Genomic DNA, 13805 nt, shown 5'->3' with positions numbered 1-13805 from the left:
CAAAACTCGGCAGAACCCCCAAACCCGGCCCAGCCCTGAGCTCAAACAGGCTCAGCTCAGCTGGGGCGGGCCTTAACCCCCACCTTGCCCCCCAAATCCCGATTTTAAGGGTTTTTTTTCCATCTCCCCCGTGCTCTGAGACCCCCGAGAGGCTTTTTTGGGGTCACCGAGGGGTGGGGGCAGCACGGCTGAGCCTCAACAACCCCAGCAGACCAGGGGTGACCCGGCTGTCACCCACCCCGCTGTCAGTGACCCCCGAGAGGTGGCTTTGAGCCGGGGGGACAGCAGCGCTGAGACCGAGGGGGTGCGGGCAGCGTCACCTCTCCCGTGGGGACAATGCCAGCCCAAACTGGGCCCAAAAACCTCACAGCAGACACCCCGAGCCCCCCAGCTCTTTATTGGTGCGAAGATAATAAATAGAAAAGAGCCCCTGGCTGGGGGCACAGCGTTGTCCCCCTGTCCCCTGTCCCCCTGTCCCCCTGGCCGCGGAATTGGGCCGGGGCTGCCGGTTTGGAGCCGCTGCCGCTGCTCTCAGTCCTGCTGCCACCGCGTGGCACTTCCCGGCCACTCCCGCTGCTGGGGACACGCTGGGGACACGCTGGCGACACGCTGGGGACACGCTGGGGACACGCTGGGGACAGGCGGGGACAGCGCCCAGCGCCACCGGACAGGACACGGCCACAGCTCCCCTAAGGAGGGGACTCGGTGGCATTCGGGGGCTCCGAGGAGCTGCAGCCCCAGGGTGGGGACAGGGAGCCCGCAGCGAGCCCGGGGGCACCGGGGGCACCGGGGGTTCCCGAGGGGCCCAGATGGGGCAGGAGCGGGGGCTGCTCCCCCTCCCCGCGCCCCGCCGGCCTCGCTATCTCTGCCAAACGTCCACGGGCTGTCCCCTCCGCGTGGGGACAGCGGGGACAGCGGGGACAGCGACCCCCGGCTCGTCCGGCAGCGGCCGCGGCGGCCCCGGCGCGTACGGGGGGAAGCTCTTGGCGAAGTCATCGCGGGGCTGGAGCTCGCCGGGGGCTCGGGGGGCTTCGCTGAGGGGCGCCAGCGTGGCCAGGGGGGGCTGGGGGGTGCCCGGGGGACAGCCCAGCCCCGGCGACACCCGCTCCGACTTGATGCTGATGGGCTGCGGGGACGCGCCGGGGACAGCGACAGCGGCCGGCTCCTCCGCGGGGACGATCCGAGCGCTGGCCCTGCGGCGACAGGGGACGGGGTGAGGGACTGTCCCCGTGTCCCCTTGTCACCGCGAGAGGGTTTGAGACCCCCCGAGTTCCTGTCCTGGGCTGGTTCTGCCCCAGTTGGGCCCCTGGTTCTGCCCCAGTTGGGCCCACAGGGCTGCTGGGGGGGACGGACATGGGGACAAGATCCAAGGGGGAGCCCGGCTGCAAATAATGTGGGGATGCTTCGGGGCGGCCCCCAAGAGCACCCTGTGGGTGGGGGGCTGCCCCTCGGTGCCGCCCGTGGCTGGGAGGTGACAGCCGTGGGTGCAGCACAATGGGGTCACCTTCGCTTGTCCCCCCGTCCCCTGCCTTACCTCAGTGATGCCGTGTCATGGCTGCTCTGTCCCCTCCCCATCCCCACCCCAGGGCCACCCCTGTCCCCACCCTGTCCCCTGCACTGTCCCCCACTGTCCCCACCCCAGGGCCACCCCTGTCCTCGCACCAGAGCTGCCATGTCCCCCCCTGTCCCCTGCCCTGTCTCCCCTGTCCCTGCACTGTCCCTCCCACAAGGCCACCTCTGTCACCACCTGGCCCCTGCCCTGTCCCCTCCTCTATCCCCATGCCAGGGCCACCCCTGTCCCCTGCCCTGTCCCCCCTGTCCCCATTTTGGCCCCTGCCCTGTCCCCCCTGTCCCCATTCTGTCCCCTGTCCGGTCCCCACCCTGTCCCCCCTGTCCCCGCCCTGTCCCCACCTTCTCCTCCCGGTCCCCCCTTGTCCTGCCCGGTCCCCACCCTGTCCGCACCCCAAGGCCACCCCTGTCCCCGCCCTGTCCCCACCCTGTCCCCACCCCTCCTCACCCCAGCGCTGCCACGTCCCGGGGGTGCTGCCAGGCCGGGGGGGGCTGCAGGAATCCGGGGGGCGCCGGGACCTCGCCAGCCCCAAAATCTGTGGGGTGGGAGCGCACAGTGAGCGGGAGGGGGGTGACAAAGGGAGGGGACAAGGCTGAGATGGGGACAAGGCTGGGGCAGCGCCACTCACCCGCCTGGGCCGGGCTGAGGAAGGGGAAGCCGGCGAGGCCGTGGCTCGGGAGGCCGGAGCTGCCCGGGCTGAGCGCGGGGCTCAGCGGCTGCAGGGCGGGGAACAGCGGCCGCTGCGGGAAACGGGGGGACCCCAGTGAACGGGGGCACCCCAATGAACGGGGGCACCCCAGTGAAGGGGGACCCCAATGAACGGGGGCACCCCAGTGAACGGGGGCAACGGGGGCACCCCAGTGAACGGGGGGACCCCAGTGAACGGGGGGACCCCAGTGAACGGGGGGACCCCAATGAACGGGGGCATCCCAATGAACGGGGGGACCAATGACGGGGGACCAGGAACGGGAGGAAGAGGGGACCCAGTGACGGGGGCAATGGGGGAACGGGGCACCCCAGTGAAGGGGGACCCCAATGAACGGGGGCACCCCAGTGAACGGGGGGACCCAGAACGGGGGCCCAAGAAGGGGCACCCCAGAAAGACGGCAATGAGGGGCACCCAGTGAAGGGGGCCCGAACCCCAGTGAGCGGGGCACCCCAGTGAACGGGGACCCCAATGAACGGGGGCATCCCAATGAACGGGGGGACCCCAGTGAACGGGGCACCCCAGTGAACGGGGGGGACCCCAATGAACCGGGGGACCCCAATGGGTTCTGTGTCCCAAATCCCCGGGGGGACCCCTCCCCACCCCTCCTTGAGCCCCCCAGCAAGGAAGGGGCACATGGGAGGAGTGGGCTTTGGGGAGGGGACAGTCGTGTGGCCTTGGGGACAGCTGTGTGGCCTTGGGGATGGCCGTGTGGCCTCAGGGACAGCCATGTGGCTCTGGGGACAGCCGTGTGGCCTTGGGGACACCCGTGTGGCCTTGGGGACAGCCATGTGGCCTCAGGGACAGCCGTATGGCCTTGGGGACACCAGTGTGGCCTTGGTGACAGCCGTGCGGCACTAGGAACACCAGTGTCGCCTTGGGGACAGCCGTGTAGCCCTGGGGACAGCAGTGTGGCCTCGGGGACAGCCGTGTGGCCTCGGGGACAGCCGACTCACCGCGGCGGTGCCGCCGCTCCGGCCGCCCTGGCTGTCCCCGCGCCGGCCCTCGGTGCCCAGGAACAGCGGCGGCGGCGTCTTGGTGGCCAGGGCGCGGCTCAGGCTGGCGGCGGGGAACAGGGGGTAGCCGAGCCCTGGGGGACAGACGGACGGCGGGACGCACGGATGAGCCTCGGGGACAGCCGGGGATGCCCACCCGGGGCTGTGACAGGAGGTGACACCCAGGGCAGGGCTGGATGTGCCTCTGGGGCCGCACATGGGGGACAGGGGCTGCAAACGCCCTGCTGGGGACACCCACACCCGCTGGGGGTCCCGTGGGAATGGCCAGCGTGCCTTCGGTCACTGCCTGTCCCCATCCAGGGTTTGGGATCCTGTCTGTCCCCACCCAAGATTTGGGGTGCTGCCTGTCCGCATCCCAAGGTTTGGGGTGCTGCCTGTCCCCATCCCTGCCTGTCCCCATCCCAGGGTTGGGGTGCTGCCTGTCCCCATGCAAGATTTGGGCCCTGCCTGTCCCCATCCCAGGGATTTGGGATGCTGCCTCCCCATCCCTGCCTGTCCCCATCCCTGCCTGTCCCCATCCCTGCATGTCCCCATCCCGTGCCACCTCCCACCCCCGAGGTTTCCCTGCTCAAGCCCCGGGTTTGTGGCGTTTCCAGCCCCTTTTCTGTCCCCTCCAGGGGCTGAGCCCCCGTGCCGGGCTGTGCCCGGGATGGGCACGGGTGAGGGCACAGCTGCTGCCGGCTCTGCAGGGCACAGGAAGCAGCTGGAGCCGCACCGGGCCGGTGTTTCCACAGCTGCGGCCCCGCTGCTGCCCACGCAGCCCCGGCCCCGCGGCCGGGAAGGCCCCGCGGGAGGAGCTTTGCATGCGGGGCCGGGCCGGGAAAATCCCCGCGGGGCTCGGGGGGACGCCGGGGTGGGCATGGCCGGGGCAGGGGACCAGGGCGGGAATGGGGTGTCCAGAGTGGGGTGGCCATGGTGGGAATGGGGTGTCCAGGGTGGGAGTGGGGTGTCCATGGTGGGAATGGGGTGTCCCAGGTGGGAATGGTGGGGTGACCATGGTGGGGATGGGGTGCCCATGGAAAGGAGGAGATGTCCATGGTGGGGATGGGGTGTCCAGAGTTCCATGGTGGGGATGGGGGTTTATGGAAGGAATGGGGCTTCCATGGAAAGGAGGAGGTGCCCAATGGTGGAAATGGAGTCCCCATGGAGGGGACGGGGTGTCCATGGAGGGAATGAGGTGTCCATGTTGGAAATGGGGTGCCCATGGCGGGGAGGGGGTGTCCATGGCAAGGATAGGGTGCCCATGAAAAGGATGGGGTGCCCAGCGTGGTAATGGGGTGCCCAAGCTGCTAATGGGGTGCCCATGGTGGTAATGGGGTGTCCGTGGCGGGGATGGGGTGCCCAGGGTGGGGATGGGGTGTCCATATCAGGGATGGGGTGCCCAGGGTGGGGACAGGACCCCCATGGCAGGGATGGGGTGCCCAGGGTGGGGACAGGACCCCCATGGCAGGGATGGGGTGCCCAGGGTGGGGATGGGGTGTCCATATCAGGGATGGGGTGTCCGTGGCGGGGATGGGGTGCCCAGGGCGGGGATGGGGTGTCCATATCAGGGATGGGGTGCCCAGGGTGGGGACAGGACCCCCATGGCAGGGATGGGGTGCCCAGGGTGGGGACAGGACCCCCATGGCAGGCTCCTTTCCGTGTGCCGCTACTCCAGTGCCCCGGAGCCTACCTGGGGCAGGCCTGGGCACCGACGCCCGTGGTTGGGCCGCTCAGGGAGGGCCTGACACACGGTCGGATGGACAGGGAGCCCGCGGGCGCGGGCGGCCTTGGGACACAGGGGCCCGGGCCCCGCATTCGGGACACGGGGTCAGCGACAGCGACCCTTGGGACATTCAGGGACACACAGGGGTCAGCGACAGGGACCCTTGGGATCCTTGGGGACTCTTGGGGACCCTTGGGGACCCTTGGGGACCCTTGGGGACACACAGGGGTCAGGAACAGCCACCCTCGAGACTCTTGGGGACCCTTGGGGACCTTTGGGACTCTTCAGGACAAACCAGAACGCAAGGCCGGGGAGGGGACAGGACCTTTGGGGACCCTTGGGGACCCTCAGGACAAACCAGAGGCCAAGAAGGGCATGAGGACCCCACAGAACAAACCAGAACCCAAGGCCGGGGAGGGGACAGGACCCTCGGGGACCCTCAGGACCCTGCAGAACAAACCAGAACCCAAGGCCGGGGAGGGGACAGGACCCTCCACGTGCCACCAGCGACTCACATAAAACCTGGGCCGCGCCAGGGACAGATCCACGCCGTCCCCGAGCCTCCTGCCCCTGTCCCCGGGCGGCTCCGGGCCTTCCTCCAGCTCCAGCTCGTGGCTCTCCAGCCCCAGCCCTTTGCGCTTCAGCGTCTGCGGGGAGGTGACAATGAGCGGGGTCCCTGCGGCCACCGCGGGGCCCCGGGGGCCACCCCGGCCGCTACCTCGAGGATGTCGGAGTTGGTGCGGCTCTCGTGGGGCTCGCTGTACTCGGTGTACTTGAGCAGCACCTTGTCCATGTCGGTGCTGGCGTACTGGAACAGGCGGTTGGTGCTGTTGAAGATGATCAGGGCGATCTCGCAGTCGCACAGCACGCTCAGCTCGTACGCCTTCTTCATCAGCCCGAATTTCCGCTTGGTGAAGGTCACCTGAAAGCGGGGGAACCGGGCGTGAAACCCCCCCCCAAAACGGCCCCCAGTTCTCCCAAAAACGCTCCCCAGTTCTCCCAAAAATTACCCCAAAAATGGGGTAATTTTGCCTCCCATCCTCCTCATCCTCTCCTCGATCCCGCCTCACCCCGAGCAGCCCCTACCTGCCGGTTCCGCTGGTCCAAAATGCGGCTGATCTGGATTTTTTTGCGGCCCATTTTCGCCTCCTCCGCTGGGTTCGGGGCTGGAAGAGAGCGAGAAATGCCTGAGCCCCGCAGCCCTCGGGGCTGTCCCCAGCCAGAGTCCGCCCCAGCGCCGCCAAAAATAAGTTGGGCTGCGAAAATAAAATCGATTTTCGGAGGAAGTTCGGTCATTTCTTCTTCCGCGAAGATGGTGGCCAAGCGGAAAATGGGGGGAAATTGGGAAATTCTGCTGGGTTAGAGGGGAAAAAATCCCCTCGGCCTTGCCCAGCCACCCCAATCCATCACTCCCCGAGCACCTTGGGGTGCGGCCGTGATCCCAAATCACGGGATCCCAAATTCTGGAGGGCTTTGGGAGCGGAGTCCTCACCCCAAACCCCCGAGGCTGCTCCCGACGGCTCCGTGGGATGGGGAGGGCGTTTAAATAAAGGGGGCCGGGCTGGCGGCGGGGAGGGTCCCTCGAACAAAAGGGTTGGTTTGAGGTTTAAATTTGGGGATTTTTGTTTTTTAATTTTTTTTTCTTTTCTTTTTTTTTTTTCGAGCTCCGGCAGACTAAATTTGACCTCCGCCACTCGCGGGCCAGGAAGTGGCTGCACGAGGAGACGGCAAAGCGAAACCGCCCGCCCACCCGCGCGGCCGCGTGAGCCAGCCCCGGGCAGCGACACGGCGCTGGTGACACCCGGTGCCACCGTGGCTGAGGGGGGCAGGCACCCCCCGAGCCTGTCACGGCGCTGGGACACCCCCGCGCTGTCACATCCCCCCAATTCCTGCTCTTCTGACACCCCCACAGCGCTGGGACACCCCGATTTCTGTCACATCCCCCCAGTTCCTGTCACATCCCCCCAATTCCTGTCACACCCCCAATTCCTGTCACACCCCCCTGTTCCTGCTCCTTTGACACCCCCACAGCGATGGGACACCCCAATTCCCGTCACATCCCCCCAATTCCCCTCACATCCCCCCAATTCCTGCTCTTCTGACACCCCCACAAAACTGGGACACCCCAATCCCTATCACACCCCCCCAATTCCTGTCACACCCCCCAATTCCTGTCACACCCCCCCTGTTCCTGCTCCTTTGACACCCCCACAAAACTGGGACACCCCAATCCCTGTCACATCCCCCCAATTCCCGCTCTTCTGACACCCCCACAGCGCTGGGACACCCCGATCCCTGTCACATCCCCCCAATCCCTGTCACACTCCCCAATCCCTGTCCCTCTGCCACCCCCACAGCAAGAGCCACCCCAAAATCCCCCAATGCCACCAACAGGGTGGAACCACGGGTGGCACCGCGATGTCCCCAACGTGTCCCTGGTGCCCACCCCGGCGTGGGGACAGACCTGGCCTGGCTCTGTCCCCTCTGTCCCCAAACCCCGGGGCGGGAGCGGGGCTGGGACACTGCGGGGTGGCAGCTCCGTGTTGGGGACAACCTTGGGAGCCTCCCCCAGTGCCAGGCCGGGTGCCAGGGGGGCAGTTGGGGACCCTCGGGTCCCCCGATGCCCGCGGCGTGTCCCGCCTCCCCCTCTCGACGAGCACGTTGCCATTTCACCAGCGTGCTCGGCTGCTATTTTTAGCTGATCAAAACTAATTTTAATTTATGGAAGGAAATTGCGCTGCCGTTCCCACGGCCCCGCTGCCACCCTGTGTCCCCGGGCCCACGCACGACCCCCCCCGTGCCCCCTCCCCGAGGGCCTGGGGGTGCCCAGAGCACCCCGGCCCCGCCGGAAAGGGCTGAGAATTCCCAGGTTTGCCCTGGGACGAGGTTTTCCCGTTCCCAACCGTCCCGGGGGTGTTCTCCTGGCTCCGACACCTGCGGCGCTCCCTGGGGACACCCCGAGGCCCCCAGGGGTCATTTTGGGGGTGGCTTTTTGGGGGTGGAGCTCGGGGTTGGGGCGTTCGGGGCAGGGGGTGCTGGTCTGGATGTGAGCGCCCCGTGTCCCTGCAGAGCCTCAGCCTGGGGAGGGGAATGGAGGGATGGACACAGGGATGGACACAGGGATGGAGGGATGGATGGATGGATGGATGGATGGATGGATGGATGGATGATGGATGGATGGATGGATGGATGGATGGATGGATGGATGGATGATGGATGGATGGATGGATGGATGGATGATGGATGGATGGATGGATGGATGGATGATGGATGGATGGATGGATGGATGGATGGATTGATGGATGGATGGATGATGGATGGATGGATGGATGGATGGATGGATGGATGGATGGATGGACGGACAGGGATGGATGATGGATGGATGGATGGATGGATGGATGGATGATGGATGGATGGATGATGGATGGATGGATCCATTGATCCATGGATGGATGAGATGGATGGATGGATGGATTGATGGATGGATGATGATGGATGGATGGATGGATGGATGGATGGATGGATGGATGGATGGATGATGGATGGATGATGGATGGATGGATTGATGGATGGATGATGATGGATGGATGGATGGATGATGGATGGATGGACGGACACAAGGATGGATGGATGGATGGATGGATGGATGGATGGATGGATGGATGGATGGATGGATGGATGGATGATGGATGGATGGATGGATGGATGGATGGATGGACACAGGGATGGATGATGGATGGATCCATGGATGGACAGCTGCATCCCCCACCTGCCGCAGGGACATGAAATAACTCCAAGGATTTTCTTGGGGACCACCCCCCGCACATCCCTGGATGCTGTGGTAGCTCAGTGCCCCATGGGGTGATGCCCAGGGGGCCCTGGAAGGTTCCAGGGGGTCCTGAGAGGTGCTAATTGGGATTGGGGTTGGGATTGGGGTTGGGATTGGGTTTGGGATCGGGGTTGGGATTGGGGTTGGGATTGGGTTTGGGATCGGGGTTGGGATTGGGGTTGGGATTGGGGTTGGGATTGGGGTTGGGATTGGGTTTGGGATCGGGGTTGGGATCACTCCCACCCCATCCCAACCATTCCCAGTGGGACCCGGCACCCACAGCTCGGCCTCACCCCGACCCCCCGTGCTGGGATCGGGTTTATAACCAACCCCCCAACCCTCTGTGCCTTTAGGGGGCATTTGCACAGCGCCAGGGGTGTAAATTCCTAATTCCAGCTCCTAATTAGTGAGCTGAGACCAAACAAACCCTGGAGAGCCGGGTGTTTTCCCCGTGAACCACATTGGGATCCCCGGCACCACAACGGGGCCTCCAGTGCTGCCTCCAGCACCTCCACACCCCTGGATGCTCCCAGAAACCCTAAACCCACCAAATTTATCCTAAAATCCAGGCAAGGGAGGGTATTAAAGGAAAAAACTGCTCCAGGGTCTGAGCGCTCCCCTAAAACACCCCCGAGTCAGGGTCTCAGAGCTGCCCAGGGATTCATCCTCTCATGGGGTGCACAAAAGGGGTTTTTTACCAAATTATGGGGTTTTCCCTGCAAATCCGAGAGCTGGGGGTGACTGGGAAGGACTGGGAGGGGATTGGTTCTCAAACACGCGCGGGCGGCATTTGGCAGATCCCAAAAAGCGTTTTGGGAGGAAAAAAATACGATTTCAGCAGGGAGAAAAGGGTTTTCATCCCGAGGGAGGGGGAAATCTGAGCCAGGAGCAGCAAAATCCCACAGGAGGGAGGGGATGATGATGGTGGGGCCAGGAGGGGAACAGGGGTGGGAATGGGGGTTTGAAATGGGGGTTTGGAATGGGGGCTTGAAATGGGGTTTGAAATGGGATTGAAATGGGGTTTGAAATGGGGGTTTGAAATGGGGATTTTAAATGAGAATTTAAAAATGGGAATTTGAAATGGGGGCTGAAATGGGGTTTGAAATGGGGTTTGGAATGGGGGCTTGAAATGGGGATTTAAATGGGGTTTGAAATGGGGATTTGAAAATGGAGTTTGAAATGGGGTTTGAAAAGGGAATTTGAAATGGGGGTTTGAAATGGGGTTTGAAAGGGGGTTTGAAATGGGGTTTGAAATGAGGATTTTAGGAGCACCAGATCCGGAGTGCTGGGCCCAGAGCGCCAAGCCCAGTCCTGGCCCCGTGGTCTGGATCCCCTGGGAACGGCTGCGCTGCTGTGAGCAGCATCCCGAGCCCAGCACGGGGAAAAGTCAAAGTTGAGCGTGGAGTTTGTGCTGGGCCCTCCTGCTTTTTATAGGTTGTTTAAACAAGCGACCAGCACAAACCAGCGCGGGGCTGGCAGCGCTGGGTGGGGACCGGGAGCCGGGAGGAGCCGGCTGGGAAATGGGGCAGAGGTGGGGATGTGGCCCTGAGGGGTTTCTGGGACCACCACGTCCTCCCCAAACCCTGTTCCCAGCTTCCCGAGCACCCAGCAGCCATAAAACCCCTCGGGTTTGGGGGTTCTGGGGTTTGCTGCCACCTTCCAGCCCCGCTGTCGCTGTCACTGTCACTGTCACTGTCCCCCTGGGAGTGACACAGAGCGAAAGCCCCGGCGCCAATGGGTGGAGGATTTTCGGTTCCCAAATGAGTGTGAGGAAGGAGGAAGGATTGAAATGGCCCCAAAACCGAGGCAGCTCACGGCCCTGGGGAGGATGGATGGACACACGGACATCCCCCCCCTCCAGCCCAGGGCACGACTGAGGCTCCATCCAGGGAGGGAACCCACGATTCCCATGGGGTTAATTTGGGGAGGGGTCCCCACTTGGTGCCTTTGGGGCTGCCTGGCTCACAGAGCTGCTTTATCCTGACAATCCTGCGGGCATTTCTGGGAAGAGGAGGGAAATTCAAGGGGTTTGAATTGTCCTGATTTGGCCCCAAATCCTCCTGGGCGCCCCCACTGCGGCGTGCCAGGCCCTGCAGCCCCTCACTCACTGCTGGATCCCAGCCGGGTCCCTCTCCCTTCGCACCAAAGTCTCCCGAAGTTTCCCAAATCCACTTTTTTTGGGATGTCGTGGGTGCCCTGCGCTTGGGAAGGTTTGGAATCCTAAAGCAGCCCTGAGGCCTGGTTTATTGCCTGGTTTAGGCTGGTTTATTGCCTGGTTTAGGCTGGTTTACTGCCTGGTTTATTGCCTGGTTTAGGCTGGTTCATTGCCTGGTTTAGGCTGGTTTACTGCCTGGTTTAGGCTGGTTTATTGCCTGGTTTAGGCTGGTTCATTGCCTGGTTTAGGCTGGTTTGCTGCCTGGTTTAGGCTGGTTCATTGCCTGGTTTAGGCTGGTTTGTTGCCTGGTTTAGGCTGGTTTGTTGCCTGGTTTACTGCCTGGTTTACTGCCTGGTTTAGGCTGGTTTATTGCCTGGTTTAGGCTGGTTTACTGCCTGGTTTAGGTTGGTTTATTGCCTGTTTATGCTAGTTTAGGCTGGTTTAGGCTGGTTTGCTGCCTGGTTTAGGCTGGCTTAGTGCCGGCACGGCCCAGCAGGATCCCTCTCCCTTTGCACCGAAGTCTCCCAAAATTTCCCAAATCCACTTTTTATCACGTCGTGTGCGCCCTGGGCAGGTTTGGGATCCCAAGCCGGACCTGAGGCCTGCACCCAGCTCCCTCCTTCCCCAGAGCTCCCCGAGGTCACCGAGCCTGCCCTGATGGTCACCCCCAATCCTTCCCCAGGGGTGCCCGGGGGGTCCCCTGGGGGCACAGCCCCTCCTCTTTGGGTCCCATCCCCGCCTTCCTGCTCATCCCGAGCTCCCATGGAAATTCATTCCCCGGGGAACTCCAGACTGGCAGCGCTGGGAGAGTTTCTGTCATGAAAAATGTAAAAAAATCCCTGAGGATGGGGACGGGGACAGGGACAGGAGGGACAGGGACAGGGGGGACAGGGACAACGCTGGCAGCAGGCTGTGCTGGGCAGGAGGATCTGGCAGAGGATCCACCTCGCTCTCCATGGGTGCCAGGGGGACCCAGGTGCACTGGGACACTCTGGAGATGCCACACAGAGGCGCCACCACCCTGAGATGGCACATGGACATGCCACCACCCTCCAGATGGCACATGGAGGTGCCACCACCCTTGAGATGGCACATGGACATGCCACCACCCTGCAGATGGCACATGGAGGTGCCACCACCCTGGAGATGCCCCTGGCAGGAGCCGTGGCCCTGTTGTCCCCTGCCGGGAGCGGAAGGGACCGGGCTGCCAGCAGCTGGTGCCGGGAGCAGCCGGGCCGCTGTGCCACCCCCGCGAGGTGACAGCGCCATCGGGGGTGACGGCCGCGCCGCCACCTCTGTCACCTCAACCACACCGAGCCGACAGCCCGCCGCTGCCGTGCCTCAGTTTCCCCGCGCGCCGCGAGCTCGGCCGCAGCCCCCGGAGGCGCCGGTGGCCCCGGGGGTGGCGGGGAGGCGGCGGCGGGGCCGGGGCAGGGCGGCTGCCACCCAGGCTGCGCTTTTGGGTTAAACCCGGGCGTTCCTCCCCGCGCAGACACGAGTAAAAATAACCGGCCCGAGCTCGGCGCAAACCGCAGGCTTTTTATAGCCCGCCATCCCGAGACGGCGGGGCGGGGCCGGGGCTCCGCCGTGCCCAGAGCCGCCCGCCGGGCGCCGGCCCGGCCGCACCGGCCCCTCCCCGGCCGGCCCCGCTCCCCTGCCCGGGAGCCCCGCCGGGATGCGGCCGGAGCCCCGGCGGAGGAAAACGGCGCAGACAGCGCTGCTGCCGCCTGTCACTGTGCCCCGTGCCCGGTGCCGGTGACACCGGAGCGCGGGACCCCCGTGCCCGCCGCGGGACACGCACCTGGGCAGCGGCGCTCCCTCCTCGGCGGCTCCGCGCCCTCCCGGCGCTGCAGCGGAGCCGGGGAGGCCCCGGTGCCGGTCCCGGTGCCGGTCCCGGTGCTGGTCCCGGTGCCGGTGTCTGTCCCGGTGCCGGTCCCGGTCCCGTTCGTGTCCCCGGAGCGCTGCCGCCGCCTGACCGAGCAGCGCCGCTGACATTTGCATAACCCCGCCCGTCCCGCCGGAAGATTTGCATACAGCAGCCGGGCTGTTCTGCCATTGGTTAACGGCGGGTGTTTATTTGCATAGCCACGCCCTTGTCTGGGTGAGGGGCGGGGTGAAGGAAAGGGGCGTGGCCGGGAGTTCGGGGCGCTGCAGGTGGGAAAATGGGAATATCAGGGAATATCAGGGAATTCGGGAATATCAGGGAATTCGGGGAATTCAGGGAAAATCAGGGAATTAGGGAATATCAGGGAATATCAGGGAATCCAGGGAAATCAGGAGAAATAGGGAATATCAGGGAAAACAGGGACTATCAGGGAATATCACGGAAATCAGGGGAACCAGGAAATCAGGGAATTCAGGGGAATCAGGAAACCAGGGAATATCAGGGAATGTCAAGGAATTCAGGGAAATCAGGGAATTCAGGGGAATCGGGCAATTCAGGGAATATCAAGAAATATCAGGGAATTTAGAGGAATCGGGAAATCAGGGAATATCAAGGAATATCAGGGAATATCAGGGAATTCAGGGAATTCAGGGAATCAGATCCCACCCAGCCTCACAACAGGGACATTTTTGCACCCTGGACATCCTGAGGGTCCTTGTCCCGACTCCCATTCGCGGGAAGATCGGGAGGAAAACCTGGAGAAATGAGGAATTTCTGGATGAGGCTCTCAGGCGTTCAGGACGTGACATCTTCCCCAGAGCTGCTTTTAAAGCTCGTGATTTATAGCGTGCAATTAGCGGCGTGTTAATGAGCCTCGCCGGTAATATTAATTGATCCTGAAGAGCGAGTTGGGATGGGGAGGGGGGAGGAAAAAGTTCC

The 13805-nt window shown here is 63.8% G+C and overlaps 1 protein-coding gene across 1 annotated transcript; it reads right to left on the bottom strand.

Annotated features, from left to right (window-relative positions):
• Positions 1-835: 835 nt before the first annotated feature.
• MEF2B (myocyte enhancer factor 2B) lies at positions 836-12912 on the bottom strand. The gene is made up of 9 exons (XM_030966951.1): positions 12783-12912; positions 6084-6163; positions 5716-5919; positions 5502-5644; positions 4965-5117; positions 3233-3335; positions 2199-2310; positions 2018-2105; positions 836-1193 (listed from the first exon to the last, which is right to left on the bottom strand). Exons 2-9 carry the CDS (start codon positions 6135-6137, stop codon positions 860-862), a joined length of 1191 nt encoding a protein of 396 aa, XP_030822811.1. The 5' UTR covers positions 6138-6163; positions 12783-12912; the 3' UTR covers positions 836-859.
• Between the last annotated feature and the right edge of the window lie 893 nt (positions 12913-13805).

This window comes from Camarhynchus parvulus, chromosome 28 (assembly GCF_901933205.1).
Source record: "Camarhynchus parvulus chromosome 28, STF_HiC, whole genome shotgun sequence".
In the NCBI taxonomy this organism is placed as follows: domain Eukaryota; kingdom Metazoa; phylum Chordata; class Aves; order Passeriformes; family Thraupidae; genus Camarhynchus; species Camarhynchus parvulus.
The sequence above is the reverse complement of the archived record's forward strand: the minus strand, read 5'-3'. Positions and strand labels throughout refer to the sequence as shown.

Excerpts from the sequence above, each read along its gene's own strand:
- MEF2B (XM_030966951.1), bottom strand. The coding sequence starts at position 6,137 with ATGGGCCGCAAAAAAATCCAGATCAGCCGCATTTTGGACCAGCGGAAC. Across the intron at positions 5,920-6,083 it reads TGGACCAGCGGAACCGGCAG|GTGACCTTCACCAAGCGGAA; the intron begins GTAGGGGCTGCT and ends CCCCGCTTTCAG. Across the intron at positions 5,118-5,501 it reads AGGTTTTATGTGAGTCGCTG|GGTCGCTGTCGCTGACCCCG; the intron begins GTGGCACGTGGA and ends GAATGTCCCAAG.